Below are 23,375 nucleotides of genomic sequence, written 5' to 3'. Positions count from 1 at the left end.
TTAAATGGATATCCCTGAATTCTGAGGCTGTGCCCTCTGGTCCTTGACTCTCCAACTATTGGACATATCCTCTCATTCATTCTATCTAGGCCATCCAGTATTCAAGAGGTTTCTTGAGATCCCCCTCATTCTTCTAAATTCCAGTGAGTGTATGCCCAGATTCATCAAATGCACCTCATATGTTAACCCTTTCATTCTTGGCATCATTCTTTTGAACCTCCTCTGGACTCTTTTAATGCCAGCACACCTTTTCTTAGATAAGGAGCCCCTGTTACGTATCACCAGCAATAGACCACAAACTGAGTCAGGGTTTAATGTTAAACAACTATATTTATTAGTATCTACGCAAAATATAGAAAATTAAACAAACTACTCTTCTAAACAGAAGTTAACAGTGTTACGCATTTGTGGCTCCCAAACCGTCAAGCTTAGGAACAGTTCTTAAAGCTTTAAGATGGCAAGTTGAAAAGTTTCAGCTATGCACAGAATAAGTGAGGGGAGAAATTTGTAAATGCACATTAAAATGCAATGAGGAGGCGATCACGAAGAATTCCACAGGTTCCACGCTAGGAAAACGAAGTAACAGTCACAGAAGATCTCAGCCGTTGAGTTGTATTCCGAAATCCACATAGAGATATTATAAGGTGACAGTCACGGAATATTCCTTAGCGCAAGTGGTCACCACATAACACACCCGAATCCATGTAAGGGTTAACGAAAGTGGTGGCTGCAGAATACTCCAAAAATCCACGTATGGGTCATAAGAAGTGACAGTCACATAGCCAATATGCACTGTGTGTCGCTCATTCACCCAATCCTTTGGGTATGGGAAAGTATCAAACTTCACCCATTACTGTAGTGAGCCCCTGCTCACAGTCTGAAGTCTTAACACTCTCTCTCCCTCTCCCTCTCAGCAGTCTGTCTGCATTTTGTTATACTGACGTCATACTCCTGCCTCGTCCAGGTGCTTAAAGTGATGCCTACAGTAAACTAAACCCGTGGTCACATAACACCTTCCCCCAAGGAGGAAAAATTTTGATCTCTAAGAGCAAAATTTTAACAACAAACTACAATATGTTAAACAATACATATACGGTTACCACATAGCACACTACAGACTAAAATAACATATTGCAGGAGCGTATACAAATAGTAAATCCCACTCCACTATTAAAAGTACATTGCAAGCTTAACATCTAGAAAGACAGTTGGCAATTATATTATCCCTGCCTTTAATGTGAGTTAAAATGAGATCATACTCCTGCAAAGTCAAACTCCAATTCAGCAACCTTCTATTTTTGTTTTTCAGCTTACTCAAAAACACCAATGGATTATGATCTGTATAAACCACAAGTGGTTTCTGAGCTGTGCAAACATAAACATCAAAATGCTGCAAAGCTAAAATAAGTGATAATAATTCCTTCTCTATGGTGGAATAATTTCTTTGATGCTCATTGAATTTCTTTGGAAAGTAAGCCGCAGGATGGTCAATATCATAATCATCCCTTTGTAGTAACACTGCTCCTGCCGCTTCGTCGCTGGCACCTATGGCTACAGAAAATGGCTTTGCAAAGTCAGGTGACCTGAACACAGGTTGATGACAAAAGATGGCCTTCAATTTCTCAAATACCTCCTGGCAAGGCTCTGTCCAAATAAACTTTTCACCCTTCCTCAGGATGTTAGTCAATGGGAGGGCAATATCAGCAAAGTTCTTACAGAACTGCGATAATATCCAACCATTCCCAGGAATCTTCTAAGACCTTTTTTACTGGTTGGGATAGGAACCTCAGAAATTGCCTGAACTTTTGTCTGAACAGGAGCCAACCTGCCTTGACCTACAACATAACCAAGATAGGTCACAGTGGCATGGCCAGATTCACTCTTAGCTAAGTTAACTGTAAGGTTGGCCTTTGAGAGCCTTTCAAACAGCTTTTCTACTGCAGAGATATGGACTTCCCATGTGTCATTCCTTGTGACCAAATCATCAATATAGGCATTTGTGTGTTCTAACCCTTGAATTATAAAATTAATAATTCTCTGGAATGTTCCCAGGGCATTTTTCATTCCAAATGGCAGAACGTTGTATTCATATAACCCAGAAAGCGTTACAAATGCAGAAATTTCTCTACCTCTATCCGTTAATGGAACACACCAATACCCTTTTAACAGATTGATTTTTGTAAGGAACTTAGCTTTTCCAACCTTGTCTACACAATCATCCACTCTAGTGATTGGATAAGCATCTTTTTTTGTTATAGCATTCACCTTTCTGTAATCAGTGCAAAACCTGATACTACTATCTGATTTAAGTACCATAACACAAGGTGAACTCCAATCTGAAGCAGAATGCCTAATAATACCATTTTCTAACATATACTCAATTTCTTGTTCAGCAAGTCTACATTTTTGAATATAAATGCAATAAGGATGTTTTATAGGTTCGGCATCACCAACGTCTACATCATGTGAGGCTACTGTTGTTCTTTTTGGAACATCAGGGAACAAATCTTGAAATGTCATGATCAACTGCTTCATTTGCTGCCACTGCTGTGGCTGTAAATGAGCTAGTTTCTTATCAAGATTTTCCAAAATAGTCAAATTTGTCAATCTGCCTGAAATAATGTTTGATTTAAAATGGGCCTCAGTAGGATCAGCTAGTAAATTTCCAGAGAGCTCGGACCCATTGTTATTTACAGCAACCACCACGGCTGCAGCCTGCTTTTCATGATACAGCTTAAGCATGTTTATGTGACGGAGCTGCGTTGGCCTTCTATCTGGTGTTTTGACTACATAATCCACATCATTGACCTTAGACACAATTTCATAGGGACCATGGAATCTGGCCTGCCGAGGATTTGTCTGCACACGGAAAAGAACGAGCACCTTATGTCCTGGCTTAAATGTCCTAATTCTGGCTTTCTTATCATACCAAGTTTTCATTTTACTTTGAGCAAATTTTAAATCTTCCCTCGTTAGGTTGCAAGCCCTTTGCAATCTGTCTTTGAATTTTAAAACATAAGTACAACAAATTTATATGCAGGTCATTGTTGATCCACTGCTCTCTTAACAATGCCAAAGGATCTCGGACCTGGTGCCCAAACACAATCTCAAAGGGGCTAAAGCCTAGGGACTTTTGCACAGAATCCCTTACTGCAAATAGAAGCAAGTGAACCCCTCATTCCAATCCTTCTCATTTTCAATACAGAATATCCTAATCATGGTTTTGAATGTAGAATGGAAACTTTCTAAGGCCCCTTGGGATTCTGGATGGTACACAGACGACGTAATTTGTTTGGCTCCCAGTTTGTAAACTACCTGCTGAAATAATCCTGACATAAAATTACTTCCTTGATCGGACTGGATTTCTTTAGGCAAACCAAATGGGGTGAAAAACTTTATGAGAGCCTTTGACACTTTGATATTCCTGAGAGTTATTGCTTCTGGAAATCTAGATGCTGTACACATGATGGTTAGCAAATACTGATGGCCAGCTCTAGTCTTTGGCAATGGGCCAACACAATCCACAATAATTTTAGAAAAGGGTTCACCAAATGCAGGAATAGGCTGCATCTACCCACAACCTGACAAGTGTGACAAGTTCAGCAAAAGGTCACAACACCTTTTCTCAAACCGGGCCAGGAGAATTGTTTCAAAACCTTGTCCACAGTTTTATTCACACCAAAATGGCCACCCAGGTCATACTATGGGCCAAGGTTAAAATCTCATTCCTATAGACTTTAGGAACTACAACCTGGTGAACAATTGCCCATTCCTCACTGGCCAGAATATCAGGTGGTCTCCACTTCCTCATTAACACTCCACCCTTGATACAATATCCTACTGGCACTTTCTCAATCTCCTCACCTGAGAGAACTCTTTCTCTCAATGCAACAATCTCAGGGTCTCCAGTCTGTTCCGCTATAAACTCCTTCCTGGACAAAGGCAAATCTTTAGAATCAGACCTAATACAAGGATCCTGGTCAAACAATGAAGGCAGCAAAGTCATTGACAGGTCATCAAAACCTGAGTCCCGATTTGGGCTATGATAGGTAGCAGAACCATTCTGCACAGGACCATCTGCATTGGCAAGCTTCCTGGCCATAGCTCGAGTTACTGCGCAGGATGGATAAATGTTAGAATCCATCTTTCGGTGGTTTCAGCCATCAGTGATTAGCTTAGTTGTCAGCTGCACTGCAGGGACAACTTTGCCACCTGCTAGGTCATTCCCAAACAACAAAGAAACACCTTCCACCGGTAAACTGGGCCATAGTCCTATCTTAACTGGTCCCGAAATTAACTCTGACTTCAAAATTACCTTGTGCAGAGGTACTGAAACAATGTCGCTCCCAATGCCTTGAATAAGATTTACCTCACCAGTGGCAGTCTCATCACTAAACTCTAGAACATTGTCCAACAACAGTGACTGAGAAACTCCAGTATCTCGAAGAATTTTCACTGGCACCGGAAATGACCCCTCATTCACTGAATCAAATCCCTCTGACGCAAAAGGAATGAATTCTTCCCTAACTTGGTCAGACATCTCAGCTCTCGACAGAGCTTCATCAGAATGTGCAGAACCCTGTGGGACTACAGGTGTTTCAAAGCGCTGAATACAGGCATCTGGAACTACCTCTTTTTCCTTCTTCTTCAGGAAGAAACAATTAGCCATAACATGACCAGTTTCCTTGCAATAGTGACAAGTAGGACCAGAATGTTTCTCCTTTAATTGCTTTCCTTCATCCTTACCTTAGTCACTATTCCCAGATTTGATTTCTGGTTTACCCTGACCATCCATGCTATTCTTTTGAAAGGTCTTACCTGGGGTAAACTTAAGCCTATGCGTTAGAGCAAACTCATCTGCTAACTTAGCAGATTCTTGCAAAGTGGCAGCATTCTTCTCATCTAAATATGTCTTTATGTCATTATGGACGTACCTTTTAAACTATTCAATTAAAACCAACTCTTTCAATTTGTCGAAATCATCATCCACATTTTTAGATGTGCACCATCGTTCAAAACACAGGGACTTCTCATAAGCAAATTCCACATGAGTGTGGCTCACAGGTTTCCTCAAATTCCTAAACCTTTGCCCAGAGGCTTCTGGAACCAGTTCACAAGCTTTAAGCACAGCCTGTTTTACTGTCCCATAGTCAGCTGCACCGTCAACTGATAGGGCAGAATACGCCTGCTCAGCCTTACCTTTGATTACACTCTGCAGCAGGAGAGGCCAGCAGTCTCTTGGCCACCGTAGGGTCGGAGCAACTTTCTCAAAATGCTGAAAGTATTTATCAACCTTGACCTCATCAAATGGAGGGACCAATTTAACTTCCCGACTGGCAACAAACCTATCACCAGAGCCAGAAGCTGGACCCACGAACCTTAGCTTCTCTAGCTCAAACTGCCTTTGTTTGTCCCTTTCCCCAGCTTCAAACTGCCTTTGGCTTTCTCTTTCCTCGGGTCCTAGCAGCCTCTGCTTTTCTCTTTCCTTGGCTTCTAATTTAAGTTTCTCTAGCTCTAACTTTAGTTGTTCTGTCTTGTACTGATGGGCATCTGATTTACTTTCAGGAAACATAGGTGACGTAGATAACATAGGATTGGAAGGTGCAGAATCTTTATGGGTTGAGCTAAGAAATTAGATCGAGGACACTCAGTCCTCGTTTATTGTCATTTAGAAATGTAGGCATTAAAAAACGATACAGTGTTCCTCCAGTATGATATCACAGAAACACAGGACAGACCAAGACTAAAACTGACAAAAACCACATAATTATAACATATAGTTACAGCAGTGCAAAGCAATACCATAATTTGATAAGAGCAGATCATGGACACGGTAAAAAAAAGTCTCAAAGTCTCAATAGCCCCAACATCTCACGCAGACAGTAAAAGGGAGAAACACTCCCTGCCATGAGCCTCCAGCACTGCAAACTTGCCGATGCTGCATCCTGGAAGCACCCGACCACAGCTGACTCTTGAGTCCATCCGAAAACTTCGAGCCTCTGACCAGCCCTCTGACACCGAGCACCGGGCACCATCTCTGCCGAGTGCTTCGACCCCATGCTGGCCGCTGAGCAACAAGCAAAGCCGAGGATTCGGGGCCTTCCCCTCCGGAGATTTCGGATCACACAGTAGCAGCGGCAGCGAAGCAGGCATTTCAGAAGTTTCACCAGATGTTCCTCCGTGCTCTCACAACTGCCTCCATCAAATCAGAATTGTGTACTGCACCCTACTTGACAAATAACAGATATTCATCATGGGAGTGGCCGCGCGTGCTGAGTCACGCCGCCATCTTCTCCTCTCCTCGCAGGGGTAAAAGGACCCTGATGGCAGTTATATACAGGCCTCCAAACAGCTGCAGTGATGTAGACTACAAATTACAACAGGGAATAGAAAAGGCTTGTCAGTAGGGCAGTGTTATGATAATTGTGGGGGATTTTAACATGCGAGTGGATTGGGAAAATCAGGTCGGCACTGGATTTCAAGAGAGAGAATTTGTAGATTATCTGCGAGATGGCTTTTTAGAACAGCTTGTTGTTGAGCCCACTAGGGGATCGGCTGTACTGGATTGGGTATTGTGTAATGAACCGGAGGTGATTAGAGAGATTGAGGTAAAAGAACCCTTAGGAGGCAGTGATCATAACATGATTGAATACAGCAAGTTAGGCACAACTCAGCATGGTTTCCTTAAAGGAAAATCCCACCTGACAAACCTATTACAATTTTTTGAGGAAATTACAAGTAGGCTAGATAAGGAAGATACAGTGGATGTTGTATATTTGGATTTTCAGAAGGCCTTTGACAAGGTGCCACTCATGAGGCTGCTTAACAAGATAAGAGCCCATGGAATTACTGGAAAGTTACATACGTGGATAGGGCGTTGGCTGATTGGCAGGAAACAGAGTGGGAATAAAGGGATCCTATTCTGATTGGCTGCCGGTTACCAGTGGTATTCCACAGGGGTCTGTGTTGGGGCCGCTTCTTTTTTACATTGTACATCAACGGTTTGGATTATGGAATAGATGGCTTTGTGGCTAAGTTTGTTGATGATACAAAGACAGGTGGAGGGGCCGGTAGTGCTGAGGAAACAGACTCTGCAGAGAGACTTGGATGGATTGGAAGAATGGGCAAAGAAGTGGCAAATGAAATATGATGTTGGAAAGTGTATGGTTATGCACTTTGACAGAAGAAATAAACGGGCAGGCTATTATTTAAATGGGGAGAGAATTCAAAGTTCTCAGATGTAACGGGACTTGGGAGTCCTCGTGCAGAATACCCTTAAGGTTAACCTCCAGGTTGAGTGTGGTGAAAAAGGCGAATGCAATGTTGGCATTCATTTCTAGGGGAATAGAGTATAGGAGCAGGAGTGTGATGTTGAGGCTCTATAAGGCGTTGGTAAGACCTCATTTGGAGTACTGTGGACAGTTTTGGGCTCCTTATTTAAGAAAGGATGTGCTGACATTGGAGAGGGTACAGAGAAGATTCACTAGAATGATTCCGGGAATGAGAGGGTTAACATATGAGGAACGTTTGTCCGCTCTTGGACTGTATTCCTTGGAGTTTAGAAGAATGAGGGGAGACCTCATAGAAACATTTCGAATGTTGAAAGGCATGGACAGAGTGGATGTGGCAAAGTTGTTTCCCATGATGGGGGAGTCTAGTATGAGAGGGCATGACTTAAGGATTGAAGGGCGCCCATTCAGAACAGAAATGCGAAGAAATTTTTTTAGCCAGATGGTGATGAATCTGTGGAATTTGTTGCCACGGGCGGCAGTGGAAGCCAAGTCATTGGGTGTATTTAAGGCAGAGATTGATAGGTATCTGAGTAGCCAGGGCATCAAAAGTTATGTGAGAAGGCCGGGGAGTGGGACTAAATGGGAGAGTGGATCAGCTCATGATAAAATGGCGGAGCAGGGTCGATGAGCCAAATGACTGACTTCTGCTCCTTTGTCTTATGGTCTTATGGAAATATTTTGAATACCTCGGCTTCAAACACACCTGTAGATATATAGTGCTCAACTATTCTCCTCTGAATCTCTGCATTTTTCATAGCCGGCTTTTCCGTAAGAAGTTTTAACCTCTTAGCAATGATCAACAACTGTGCCTTTTTCGCTTCCTCTAATGCCCCAGAGACTAGTGATGCCTGGAATTCATCAATATCCATTGCTGCTGGTTTTCACACACAAGTCAATCAAAAGGGAAGTAATCAATGAAATCGATCAATAAGCTCCAATTTGTTCAGATCCCGGACGAGCCCCCACTTTATGTTACGTACCAGCAGCAATAGACCACAAACTGAGTCAGGGTTTAATGTTAAAACACTATATTTATTAGTATCTACTCAAAATATAGAAAATTAAACTAACTACTCTTCTAAACAGAAGTTAACAGTGTTATGCGTTTGTGGCTCCCAAACCGTCAAGCTTAGGAACAGTTCTTAAAGTTTTAAGATGGCAAGTTGAAAAGTTTCAGCTATGCACAGAATTAGTGAGGGGAGAAATTTGTAAATCCACATTAAAATGCAACAAGGAGGCAATCACGAAGAATTTCACAGGTTCCACGCTGGGAAAACAAAGTAACAGTCACAGAAGATCTCAGCCGTTGAGTTGTATTCTGAAATCCACATAGAGATATTACAAGATGACAGTCATGGAATATTCCTTAGCACAAGTGGTCACCACATAACACACCCGAATCCATATAAGGGTAAACGAAAGTGGTCGCCACAGAATACTCCAAAAATCCACATGTGGGTCATGAGAGGTGACAGTCACTTATCCAATATGCACTGTGTGTCGCTCATTCACCCAATCCTTTGGGCACGGAAAAGTATCAAACTTCACTCATTACTGTAGCGAGCTCCTGCTCGCAGTCCGAAGTCTTATCTATCTATCTATTTCTATTTCTCTCCCTCTCCCTCTCCAGGCGTTTGTCCAGGCACTTAAAGTGATGCCCACAGTAAACAAAACCCATGGTCACGTAACACCCCAAATCGGTCACAATGCTCCGTGTGGTCTGATCAATGCCTTATAAATCTCAGCATTGTATCCTTTTGTATTCTAGCCCTCCAGAAATGAATGCAAACATTTTATTTGCCTTCCTTGCCACTGACTCAACCAGCAAGTTAACCTTTAGGGAATCCTGCATGACGACCCTCGAGTTCCTTTGCACCGCTGATTTTTCTCCGGATCATTTGAGGCAGAGGGGTTGATCAACAGGAGGTACAAGGTGGTAATTACACTCAGGTGCAGGACACAGCTAACTGGATGACCGTCAGGAGGGGCGTAGCCTATAGGCAGTCTCAACTGCATCTCTTCATCTCTTCTATTTCACGCATGTCTGCTCTTACCGCATCCTCCCGACAGTCTACCAGGGATAGGGTTCCTCTTTTCGTAACCTACCACTCCTCTGCGTCTGTCACATAATACTAAGGATCTTCTGCCATCTCCAACGGGACCCCCACCAAGCACATCTTTCCCTCCCTCCTCCCCCACTTTCTGCTTTCCGCAGGGATCGCTCCCTACGTGACTCCCTTGTCCATTCGTCCCTCCCCACTGATCTCCCTCCTGGCACTTATCCTTGCAATTGGAACAACTGCTACACCTGACCCTATACCTCTTCCCTGGGTCATCAGGGCCCCAAACAGATGTCCAAGTGAGGCGACACTTCACCTGTGAGTTATTTCGGGTCATTCACTGTCCGGTGTGGCTTCGTGTATATTGGTGAGACCCGACATACAGTTTCGCCGAGGGCCTACGTTCCTTCAACCAGAAGAAGCAGGATCTCCCAGTGGCCGCCCATTGTAATTCCACTTCCCATCTTCCCATTCCCATTACGATATGTCAATCCATGGCTTCCTGTACTGTCACAATGAGGCCACACTTAGGTTGTGTAATTCTATCTGGGTAGCCTCCAACTTGATGGCATGTGCATCAATTTCTCAAACTTCTGGTCATGCCCCCCCACCTTATCTCCTTGCCTGCCCATCGCCTCCCTTTGGTGTCCTTCCCCCCTTTTCTTTCTTCCATGGCCTTCTCTCCTATAGGACTCCCCCTTCTCCAGTCCTGTGTCCCTTTCACCAATCAACTTCCCTGCTCTTTACTTCATTTCCTCCTCCCTCCCGTTTTCACCTATCACTTCGTATTTCTCTCTCCCTTCCCCCACCTTTTAAATCTACTCATCTTTTTTTCTCCAGTCCTGTCGAAGGGTCTCAGTCCGAAATGCCGACTGTACTTTTTTCCATAGATGCTCAAATGGACATTGTTTACTTCGATTTTCAGAAAGCTTTTGACAGGGCTGCTTGACAAGATGAGTACCCATAGTATTACAGGAAAGATACTAGTATGGATAGAAGGTTAACTGACTGACAGAAGACAGAGTGGGAATGAAGGGGGCCTCTTCTGATTGGCTGTTGGTGACTAGTGGTTTTCCGCAGGGGTCAATATTGGGATTGCTTCTTTTCACGTTCTACGTCAATGATTTGGATGATGGAATTGATGGCTTTGTGGCCAGGTTTATAAGTGATCGAAAGGGACAGGTATAACCATATAACAATTACAGCACGGAAACAGGCCATCTCGGCCCTTCCAGTCCGTGCCGAATGCTTACTCTCACCTATTCCCACCGACCTGCACTCAGCCCATAAGCCTCCATTCCTCTCCTGTCCATACAGCTATCCAATTTTACTTTAAATGACAATACCGAGCCTGCTTCTGCCACTTCTGCTGGAAGCTCGTTCCACAGAGCTACCACTCTCTGAGTAAAGAAGTTCCCCCTCGTGTTACCCCTAAACTTTTGCCCCCTAACTTTCAACTCATGTCCTCTTGTTTGAATCTCCCCTACTCTCAATGGAAAAAGCCTATTCACATCAACTCTATCTATCCCCCTCATAATTTTAAATTCCTCTATCAAGTCCCCCCTCAACCTTCTACGCTCCAAAGAATAAAGACCCAACTTGTTCAACCTTTCTCTGTAACTTAGGTGCTGAAACCCAGGTAACATTCTAGTAAATCTTCTCTGTATTCTCCTTATTTTGTTGACATCTTTCCTATAATTTGGTGACCGGAACTGTGCACAATACTCCAAATTTGGCCTCACCAATGCCTTGTACAATTTTAACATTACATCCCAACTCCTATACTCAATGCTGTGATTTATAAAGGCCAGTATACCAAAAGCTTTCTTCACCACCCTATCCACATGAGATTCCACCTTCAGGGAACTATGCACCATTATTCCTAGATCCCTCTGTTCTACAACATTCTTCAATGCCCTACTATTTACCATGTATGTCCTATTTTGATTAGTCCTACCAAAATGTAGCACCTCACAGTTATCAGCATTAAACTCCATTTGCCATCTTTCAGCGGACTCTTCTAACTGGCCTAAATCTGTCTGCAAGCTTTTAAAGCCTACTTCATTATCCACAACGCCACCTATCTGCGTACTTACTAATCCGATTTGCCACCCCATCATCCAGATCATTAATGTATATTAGATTAGTTTAGATTATGAGGACACTCAGTCCTCGTTTATTGTCATTTAGAAATGCATGCATTAAAAAATGATACAATGTTCCTCCGGTATGATATCACAGAAACACAAGACAGACCAAGACTAAAACTGACAAAAACCACATAATTATAACATATAGTTACAACAGTGCAAAGCAAAACCGTAATTTGATAAGAGCAGACCATGGGTACGGTAAAAAAAATCTCAAAGTCCCGATAGCCACATCATCTCACGCAGATGGTAGAAGGAAGAAACTCTCCCTGCCATGAGCTTCCAGCACCGCAAACTTGCCGATGCAGCATCCTGGAAGCACCTGACCACAGTCCGACTCTGAGTCTGTCCGAAAACTTCGAGCCTCCGACCAACCCTCTGACACCGAGCACTGAGCGCCATCTCTGCAGAGCGCTTCGACCCCGGCCCCGGCCGCCAAGCAACAGGCAAAGCCGAGGATTCGAGGCCCTCCCCTCCGGAGATTTCGGATCACACAGTAGCAGCGGCAGCAAAGCAGGCATTTCAGAAGTTTAACCAGATGTTCCTCCATGCTCTCATGTCTGCCTCCATCAAATCAGAATTGTGCACTGCCTTCTACTTGACAGATTACAGATATTCATTACCGGAGAGGCCGCGCACGCTGCGTCGCATCGCCATCTTCTCCTTCTCCCGACAAACAACAGTACAGATCCCTGAGGTATACCACTAGTCACTGGCCTCCAACCTGACAAACAGTTATCCGCCACTACTCTCTGGCGTCTCCATCCAGCCACTGTTGAATCCATTTTACTACTTCAATATTAATACCTAACGATTGAACCTTCCTAACTAACCTTCTGTGTGGAACCTTGTCAAAGACCTTACTGAAGTTCATATAGACAACATCCACCACTTTACCCTCGTCAACTTTTCTGGTAACCTCATCAAAAAATTCAATAAGATTTGTCAAATATGACTTTCCACGCAGAAATCCATGTTGACTGTTCCTAATCAGACCCTGTCTATCCAGATAATTTTACATACCATCTCTAAGAATACTTTCCATTAATTTACCCACCACTGACATCAAACTTACAGGCCGATAATTGCTAGATTTACTCTTAGAACCCTTTTTAAACAATGGAACAACATGAGCAATACGCCAATCCTCCAGCACCATCCCATTTCTAATGACATTTGTAATATTTCTGTCAGAGCACCTGCTATTTCTACACTAACTTCCCTTAATGTCCTAGGGAATATCCTGTCAGGACCTGGAGACTTATCCACTTTTATGTTCCTTAAAAGCGCCAGTACTTCCTCTTCTTTAATCATCATAGTTTCCATAACTTCCCTACCGTTTCCCTTACCTTTCACAATTCAATGTCCTTCTCCTTAGTGAATACCGAAGAAAAGAAATTGTTCAAAATGTCCCCCATCTCTTTTAGTTCCACACATGGCTGTCCACTCTGATTCTCTAAGGGACCAATTTTATCCCTCACTATTCTTTTGCTATTAATATAACTGTAGAAACCCTTTGGATTTATTTTCACCTTACTTGCCAAAGCAACCTCGTATCTTTTAGCTTTTCTAATTTCTTTCTTAAGATTCTTTTTACGTTCTTTATATTCCTCGAGCACCTCATTTTCTCCGTGCTGCCTATATTTATTGTAGATATCTCTCTTTTTCCGAACCAACTTTCCAATATCCCTTGAAAACTGTGTCTCTCTCAAACTTTTAACCTTTCCTTTCAACCTAACAGGAACATAAAGATTCTGTACCCTCAAAATTTCACCTTTAATGACCTCCATTTCTCTATTCCATGCTTCCCATAAAACAAATTGTCCCAATCCACTCCTCCTAAATCCTTTCACATCTCCTTAAAGTTAGCCTTTCTCCAATCAGAAATCTCAACCCTGGGTCCAGACCTATCCTTCCCCATAATTATATTGAAACTAATGGCATTGTGCATCCCAACACATAGGTCTCCTGACCTAGCTCATTCCCTAACAGGAGATCCAACACTGCCCCCCTCTCTAGTTGGTAGCTGTATGTATTGCTGCAAAAAACTATCCTGCACACATTTTACAAACTCCAAACCATCCAGCCCTTTTACAGCAACACACATAAAAATTGCTGCTGAACGCAGCAGGTCAAGCAGCGTCTCTAGGAAGAGGTACAGTTGACGTTTCGGGCCGAGACCCTTCGTCAGGACTAACTGAAAGAAGAGCTAGTAAGAGATTTGAAAATGGGAAGGGGAGTGGGAGATCTGAAATAATAGAAGAAGACAGGAGGGGGAGGGATGGAGCCAAGAGCTGGACACTTGATTGGCAAAAGGGATATGAGAGGATCATGGGACAGGAGGCCTAGGGAGAAGGAAAGGGGGAGGGGGGAGGGGGGAAGCCCAGAGGATGGGCAAGGGGTATAGTAAGAGGGACAGAGGGAGAAAGAGGAGAGAGAGAAAAAGAATGTGTGTGTATATAAATAAATAAATAAAGGATGGGGTACGAGGGGGAGGTGGGGCATTAGCGGAAGTTTGAGAAGTCAATGTTAATGCCATCAAGTCGGAGGCTACCCAGATGGAATTTACAGTATGGGCTTCCCAGCCTATATGTGGAAAATTAAAATCTCCCACAATGACAACCTTGTGCTTACTACAAATATCTGCTATCTCCTTACAAATTTGCTTTTCCAATTCTCGCTCCCCATTAGATAGTCTATAATACACCCCTATAAGTGTTACTACACCTTTCCCATTCCTCAATTCCACCCAAATAGCCTCCCTAGACGAGCCCTCTGATCTATCCTGCCAGAACACCGTTGTAATATTTTCTCTGACAAGCAATGCAACACCTCCCCCTCTTGTTCTTCTAATTCTATCCCACCTGAAGCAACGATATCCTGGAATATTTAGTTGCCAATCACACCCCTCCTCCAACCATGTTTCACTAATAGCTACAACATCATACTTCCAGGTATCAGTCCATGCTCTAAGCTATTTTAATGCTCCTAACATTAAAATAAATGCATTTAAGAAATTTTTCACCTCTTCCTCTCTGTAGTGGTGAGGAATCAGGAAATCTACAGAAGGATTTGGATTGGGAGAATTGGCAAAGAAGTGGAGATGGAATATGGTGTAGGGTAGTGTATGGCCATGCACTTTGGTAGAAAGGATAATGGCATAGACTATTTTCTATATGGGGAGAAAACTCAGAAAGCAGAGATGCAAAGAGACTTGAGTCCTCGTGCAGGATTCCCTAAAGGTTAACTTGTAGGTTCCATCGGTGGCGAAGAAGGCAAATACAACGTTAGCATTCATTTTGAGAGGATGAGAATATAAAAGCAAGAATTTATGTTGAGGCTTTTTAAGACATTAGTCAGAAGCACTTGGAGTATTTTGAACAGTTTTAAGCTCCTTATCTAGGAAAAGATGTACTGGCATTGGAAGGGTTCCAGAGGAGGTTTATGCGAATGATTCTGAGAATGAAAGGGTTAATGTATGAGGAGTGTTTGATGGTTCCAGGCCTGTACTTGCTGGAGTTTAAAAGAGTGAGGGGTTATCTCATTTAAACCTGTTGAATATTAAAAGAATGGATGCAGAGAGGATGTTTCCCAAGGTGGGGGAGTCTTAAGACACAGCCATCTAGAACAGAGATGAGGAATTTTTTTTAGCCAGAGTATGATGATTGTATAGAATTCATTGCAACAGGCAGCTGTGGAGGTCAAGTGATGGGACATTTTTAAAGCAGAGGTTGATATGTTAAAGGTTACAGTGAGAAGGCAGAAGAATGGGGTTGAGAGGTCTAATTGTGCTTCTATGTCTTATTAGTACTCATTGACACGTTACTATTTGTGGGGATTTGTAGTGCAGAACATCTTTTTTGTACTTTCTACATTACAGTCGTAAGTATTCTTCAAAACTAATTTATTAATTGTTAGGTAGTTTGGAATGTCCTGAGTTTGTGAAATGTGCAATCTGTTCTTTCCCATGTGAAAAAGCACCTGCGCTCACCACTACCTCCTACCTACCTTCCAATTATAACTTGAATTAATAGAACATAACACAGTACAGGCCTTCCTGTGCATGATTTTGTGCCAACATCTTCAGTCTAAAGCTTTCTTGACAGATAGCCCTCCATTGTTTTTCTTTCCATGTGCATATCTGAGAGTCTTTTGAAGTCCCAAATGTATCTACTTCTACCACGACCCCTGTCAGTGCGTTCCATGAATCCACAACTCTGTTTTAACAGAAAGAAAACCTTCCTGTGATTCCCCCTAAACTCTCCTCCATTCATCTTAAAATTATGCCCCCTTGTATTAGTCATTTCTGCCCTGTTGAAATGGTGCTAGGTATCCACCCACTCTGTCAGTACCTCTCACAGAGATCTATCAAGTCATCTCTCATCTTCCTTTGCTGCAAAAAGAAAAGCCCTAGCTTCCTTAATCTAATATTGCAGGATTGTAGAAATTCTGAGCTAAATTTGCGAGACTGGACTTGTCTGAAGTCCAAGACTGGCTGAATCTGGATGGTGCAATAAAGTTCTCCATTTCGTAGAGAATATACTTAACCTCTGTTGGCTCTGTTTTCTTGATAACCAGGGGAAAAGGACAGTTACCTGCCGGACTGGTTTGAGGCCCAGCTCGTTGCTCAAATGATTCTCCTTGCTGCTGACGTTGAAGAGCAACATTGCGCTGAAGGGTAATGTCTGTTGTTCCATACACATATGTTCTATTATTTTGAGTGCAAATCAAAAGTAAAACTTGTTTCTGCCCTATGTGGGTTAAAATTGGTGAGTTGAAGTGAGTGTGAAGAAGTAATGCTGGAATTAATTATCACATTACAGTGCCTGAAATTTTCTTAGTGACACATTTTGAAATTAGTCTTTCAGCGTTTTTCTATTTTTTTCATTGAACATAGAACAACCCAGCATATTACAGGCCCTTCAGCCCATAATGTTTTGAAGACCTTTTAATCTACTCTAAGATCAATCTAACCCTTCCTTCCTATATAACCCTCCAATTTTTTTTATCATCCATGTGCCAATCTAAAATTTCTTATTGCCCTTAATGTATTTGTTTCCATTTTTGTGTTTTAAAAAAAAAAAAAAAAATTACCTTTGACATCCCACCCCCATACTTCCCTTCAATCACCTTAAAATTATTCCCCTTTGTATTAACCATTTATACTTTTGGAAAAAAACCTCTGGCTATCTACTCTATCTCTGCCTCTAATCATTTTGTATACCTCTATCAAGTCATCTGTCATCCTCCTTCGCTCGAAGGAGAGAATCCCTTGCACACTCAATCTATCTTTATACAACATGCCCTCCAGTCCAGGCAGCATCCTGGTAAATCTGCTCTGCACCCTCTCTAAAGCTTCCACATTCTTCCTGTAATGAGACAAGCAGAACAGAACACAACTTTCGGTGCCAAATGCCTGCATAAAATGTCAGGGCATCCAGGTAGCATGGAGCTGATTGTGTTTGCTTTCACGTCAATAACGTGCTTCTTTCCTGACATCACTGCATTTTTCTTGAGAAGTTATACTGTTCTTATTGGGAGAATTTGCAGTTGTTTTTGTTTGTACTTTATGCAGATTCTTATATCAGTTGCCTTCTTTTGGCCTACAGTAGGCTATTTGTGAATTGTGGGAATATACGACAATAAGCTCCCACGAGCTCCCTGCAGCTTCCATCACTATCTTACACACCAGGGGCAATTTACACTGGTCTTTCATATGTGGGAGGAAACCAGAGCACCTGGTCGAAATTGGCATGGTGACTGGAAGAACTTGCAAGTACACACAGAGGTCAGTATCAAATCTGGCACTTTCTGAACCTGGGAGATAGCAACTCTACCAGCTGTACCACTTGCCTTGCTGTATTTTCTACAGTGGAGGGATGTGTTATTTACAATGGATAGAATCTGTTCAAGCACATAGACTGTAAGATTACACTGGTGCCTAAGAAGAGCGTGGTAATCTGCCTCAATGACTATCATGCAGCAGCACTTGCATCTACAGTGATGAAGTGTTTTGAGAGGTTGGTGATGAAACAAAACAACTCCTGCCTGAAAAGTGAACTAGCTCCCCTCCAATTTGCCTAGCAGAGCAACAGGTCCACAGCAGATGCTATTTCATTGGCTCTTCACTCAACCCTGGAACATCTGGACAGCAAAGATGCTCTTTATTGACTATAGCTCAGCATTCAAAACTATCATTCCCTCAAAACTAATCAATAAGCTTCAAGACCTTGACCTCAATACCACCTTGTGCAATTGGATCTTCCATTTCCTCACTTGCGGGCTGGCTGCATCACAGCCTGGTACACCAATGCCCTTGAACTGAAAATCGTACAAAAAGTAATTGGTATGACTTAGTCCATCATGGGTGAACCTGTCCCCACAGTTGAGCACATCTACATGGAGCACTGTTGAAGGAAAGTACCATCCGTCATCAGGGATACCCCACCACACCATCAGGAAGAAGATATTGGAGACACAGGACTTGTACTACTACATTCTACCATCTACCCTCAGGCTTCTGAACCAGAGGGGATAACCTTATCAAATTTACTTACCCCATCAATGAACTGTTTCACCACCTGTGGACTCCCTTTCAAGGACTCTTCATCTCTTATTCTCAATATTTATTGATTATTTATTTATTTATTATTATTATTGTTAGTCCTTTTTCTTTTTGTATTTGCCCACTTTTTTTCGTCTTTTGCACACTGGTTGACCACCCTGCTGGTGCAGTCTTTCATTGATTCTATTGTGGTTATTGAATTTAAGCGATTTTAAGCAAAAGTAATTAAGTAAGATGGTACTGTGTTCAAATGCAGCAGCCTCTTGGGGTGGGGGGGAGGACAGCAACCAAAGGTGCACTTTTCTTTTTCAAACATGTTTTTTATGACCGTAAGACTATACTGGAGTCCAAGAACTACAGGTGCTGCAAGTCTACTGCACCAGTGATTTGCTTGTTGTTCGGAGCAACCGGCTGGTGTCAAGGAGCAGGCAGATGTGTCAGAGAAGGAGAAGCTGGTGTTCTGGCCAGTCAGTGTTCAGAGGAACTGACCTGGCTGCAGACCGTGTTACTGCGTGCTATGCGAAGGCATCAGAATTGGTGCATGAAACAGTGTGCAGTGTAACCGTGAGTGTTTCTTGGATGTTTCTATTGCGATTGCAAGACTCTGTTGGACACTAATAATGTAAGATGCTGCAGACCTGTTTCCCTTGTTTGGTGGAAAGACAGGTGATGAGGCAGCAGCGTGGCCGTGGCTGTAGTGAAGACTAAGCCTCTGGCTGCAGGCTTGCCTGCTGCTGCAGTCCAGGTGAGGAGACACTGGAGGCAGCATAGTTTTGTGTTTGTGCTCGGTTGGAGGCTGGCCTCTTCTATTGGTGCTGCTGTCCAGTGTTCAACCAGTGGAATGTCAGGCTGGATTGACCATAAGACCATAAGACAAAGGAGCAGAAGTCGGCCATTTGGCCCATCAAGTCTGCTCCGCCATTTTATCATGAGCTGATCGATTCTCCCATTTAGTCCCACTCCCCCGCCCTCTCACCATAACTTTTGATGCCCTGGCTACTCAGATACCTATCAATCTCTGCCTTAAGTACACCCAATGACTTGGCCTCCACTGCTGCCCGTGGCAACAAATTCCATAGATTCACCACTCTCTGACTAAAAAAATTTCTTCGCATTTCTGTTCTGAATGGGCGCCCTTCAATCCTTAAGTCATGCCCTCTCGTACTAGACTCCCCCATCATGGGAAACAACTTGGCCACATCCACTCTGTCCATGCCTTTCAACATTCGAAATGTTTCTATGAGGTCTCCCCTTATTCTTCTAAACTCCAAGGGATACAGTCCAAGAGTGGACAAACGTTCCTCATATGTTAACCCTCTCATTCCTGGAATCATTCTGGTGAATCTTCTCTGTACCCTCTCCAACGTCAGCACATCCTTTCTTAAATAAGGAGGCCAAAACTGCCACAGTACTCCAAGTGAGGTCTCACCAGCGCCTTATAGAGCCTCAACATCACATCCCTGCTCCTATACTCTATTCCTCTAGAAATGAATGCCAACATTGCATTCGCTTTCTTCACTACTGACTCAACCTGGAAGTTAACTTTGAGGGTATCCTGTATGAGGACTCCCAAGTCCCGTTGCATCTCAGAACTTTGAATTCTTTCCCCATTTAAATAATAGTCTGATTGCTGGGATCTGTACATAAATTTGTATGTTGCTCAGGGTCTTGGACTGTACATGTGTTTTCTTGCATAAATGTGTTTTTTTTTTAATCTCTCTCGCTATTTTGTATATATGTTATGCACCTTGGCCCCAGAGGAATGATCTCTTGTTCGACTGTATCCATGTTTGGTTTGAATAATAATTGAACTTGATTTGATTTATTGAGGATGCTTGTAAGAAAATGGACCTCAGGTTGTATACAATGACATAAATGTACTTTGATAATGAATTTACTTTGAAGCTTTGAACTTTGAAGATAATATGAAGATAAGATGAAAATAATTTGCCTATTTGCTCTGCAATTGTGCAGTTTGTATACAGGGTTAGAGAAGCTGAAAACTGCAAAAATGTGTCCAGTTCTGGCTGGGCCATGTATAGACTGTCCGTGGACACGATAAGAAGAAGAAGCTCTGCAATTCAATCATGGTTGATGAGACGGCCTACAGAGAGGAAGTGGAGGAGCGTGAGGCCTGGTGTCAGACAAGTAACTTCTTCCTCAATGTCAATGAGAAATAGGAGATGGTTATTGACTCAGAAGAACTCACACCGCTCACAACCCTCATTACATCAGTGGCACAGCAGTGGAAACTGTGAGCAGTTTCAAGTTCCTGGGAGTGCATATCTCACACAACCTCTCATGGTCCCAGAACACATCCCACACAATCAGAAAAATTCACCAACACCTCAATTTCCTGAGGAAGTTGAAGAGAGCTGGACAATGTACATTATTCTACAGATATGCTGTAGAGAGCATCTTAACATGCTGCAACACTGTATGGTACAGAAACTGCTCTGGAGTGGACAGGAAAGCTCATGTAGTCAAAGCTGCCTGATGCATCAGTGGCACCAGCCTACCCACCATCAAGGAAATGAATGCAGAAAGGTGCATTAAAAGGGACAGTAACATCTGCCCTTGTCCCATCCCATCAGGGAGGAGGCTATTTGACATCCGCTCCAGGACCACCAGACTCAAAAACTGTTACTTTGCCCAAGCAGTAAGGCTGATTATCGCTTCTACCACTAACCCACTGCATCCCTCAGCACCTGTACTTTATCATTTCATGTCAATCACCTTGTGTACAGACACTCCTGTGCTCAGTGCACTTTCTGGCCATGCAATCAATCTATGTGTATAATCTATCTTATGTATTTATATTTATTGTTCTTTTATTATTGTGTTCTTTGGCTTATTGATCGAGCATAACAATTATTTCATTCTCTTTTACACCTAGAAAGTGTCCTCTCCATAGCTACCTTATCTAGTCCTTCTAGTCCTTTCAAAAATTGGTAGGTTATAATGATAATTCCCCTCCACCCCCCACATTCTTCTAAATTCCAGTGAGTGCAGGTCCAAAGCTGCCAAATGCCCCTCATATGTTAATCCCTTCAGTCCCGGAATAATCTTCGTGAACCTCCTCTGGACTTCCTTCAATGACTACACATCCTTTCTGAGATATGGGGCCCAAAACTGTTGACAATACTCCAAGTGTGACCTGTGTCTTAGTAAGACTAGTGTCTTATAAAGCCTCAGCATTATCTCCTTGCTTTTATATTCTATTCCCCTTCAAATAAATGCCAACATTGCATTTGCCTTCTTTACCACAGACTCAACCTGTGAATTAACCTTCTGGGAGTCTTGTGTGAGGACTCCCAAGTCCCTTTGCACCTCTGTTTGAATTTTCTCCCCATTTAGATAATGTGCACTATTCTTCCTTTTACCAAAATGCATTATCATAAATTTCCCAACACTGAATTCCATCTGCCGCTTTTTTACCCATTCTTCCAATTTTGTCAATGCTGCAATTGCATTGCTTCCTCAGCACTACCTACCTCTCTACCTATCTTCGTATCATCTGAAAACTTTGCCACGAAGCCATCAATTCCATTATCCAAATATTTGACAAGCAATGTGAGAAGTATCAGTCCCAGTACTGACCCTGAGGAACACCACTAGTCACTGCCAACCAACCAGAAAAGTTCCCTTTCATTCCCACTGGCTGCCTCCTGTCTGTCAGCCATTCCTCTATCCATGCCAGTATGTTTCCTGTAAAGTCACAGGAATTTATCTTGTTAAGCAGCCTCGTATGTGGCACCTTTTATTGAAGCTACACCCTCTAGACTCTCCTCCTATTGGAAACATCCTCTCCACATCCACTCTATCCGGGCCTTTCAATAGGTTTCTACCCTCCTCATTCTTCTAAACTCCAGTGAGTACAGGTGAGAGCCATTAAAAATGCTCCTCATAGGTTAATTTTTCATTGCTGGGATCATTGTTACAAACCTCCTTGGACACTTTCCAATGCTAGCACATCCTTTATTTGATCTGAGCACAAAAACTAGCAAACCATTCCATTCACACAGGCATATTTGAGAAGTTGTGTCACTGATTGACCTTGGAGGGAATGATCTGAGTGTCAGGTATAGTTGCAAGAAAAACTTCGTGGACCTTTGCAGTTACCTGGTTTTCTGCATTAATTATTCATAAAATGTGGTCTGTTCTTAATCTAAGTCACAAAAATAGACGAACACAATCTGCCAAAGCTAATAACACACAAACAATTGTACTACTTTTTGCCAATACTGAGTACACCATTTAAACAATCACAGTCCAGGTTCAAAAAATTATGTGAACCTCTGGGGTAATGCCTTCTACAAAAGCTATTTGGAGTTAGGTGTTTCAATCAATGAGATGAGATTGGAGGTATGGGTTGTAGAGGTGCCTGCCCTTTAAAAAAGACACACAAAGTCAGGTTACTGACAGAGCGTGCTCTTCTCAAGAAAGATCTGTTTATATGCGTCATGCCTTGATCAAAACAACTTTCAGAGGACCTTAGAAGAGTTGTAGAGATACATGAAGCTGGAAAAGGCTACAAGAGCATTTTTAAAGATCTAAGTGTTCCTCAGTCCACAGTAAGAAAAATTGTCCGCAAATGGGGGAAATTCAGTTTGATAGCTCCTCTCCCTAGGAGTGGGCATCCTGTAAAAACCACACCGAGAGCACAATGTGCAATGTTGAAGGAAGCGAAAAAGAACCCAGGTAATGGCAAAAGACTTGCAGAAATCTCTAGAGCTTGCTAAAGTCTCTGTTCATGTGTCCACAATAAGAAAAACACTGAACAAGAATGGTGTTCATGGAAGGACACCACAGAGGAAATCACTGCTCTCAAAATCAAAGCATTGCTGCACGTCTCAAATTTGAAAAAGACCACCTGGATGTTCTATATCACTTCTGGGACAATGTTCTGTGGTTGGATGAGACAAAAGTTTATTTTTCTTTGGCAGAAATGCACTGCACACCATCAACAAAACCTCATCCCAGCTGTGAAGCATGATGAAAGGAGCATCATAGTTTGGGGCTGCTTTGCTGCCTCACAGCCTGGACAACTTACAATCATTGAAGGGACAATGAATTCAAAATTGTATCAAGACGTTTTACAGGAGAATGTCAGGCTAGTGGTCCATTGCCCGAAGCTTAATAGAAGTTAGATGATGCAACAGGACAATGATCTGAAACAAGAGTAAATCAATAACAGAATGGTTTCAAAAGAATAAAATTTGTGTTTTGTGTTACGTACCCTGTAACTGGGTTGCCAAACCAGCAGAAATGGAACACTCATTGGAGTCTGTGATTAGTAGGAACTAAT

At 42.6% G+C, this 23,375-nt stretch overlaps 1 protein-coding gene across 2 annotated transcripts in view; it reads left to right on the top strand.

Moving 5' to 3' along the window:
• LOC140201612 (probable methyltransferase TARBP1) overlaps positions 1-23,375 on the top strand; it is a 398,438-nt gene that overhangs the window by 57,575 nt on the left and 317,488 nt on the right. For both annotated transcript variants that reach the window (XM_072265981.1, XM_072265979.1), the window contains one exon: positions 16,081-16,180. In XM_072265981.1, the coding sequence (XP_072122082.1) occupies positions 16,081-16,180 (100 nt within the window). The remainder of the gene's footprint in view (positions 1-16,080; positions 16,181-23,375) is intronic.

Source organism: Mobula birostris, chromosome 8 (assembly GCF_030028105.1).
Source record: "Mobula birostris isolate sMobBir1 chromosome 8, sMobBir1.hap1, whole genome shotgun sequence".
Classification (NCBI taxonomy): domain Eukaryota; kingdom Metazoa; phylum Chordata; class Chondrichthyes; order Myliobatiformes; family Myliobatidae; genus Mobula; species Mobula birostris.
Note: the sequence above shows the minus strand (reverse complement) of the source record. Positions and strands in the feature narration are given on the sequence as shown.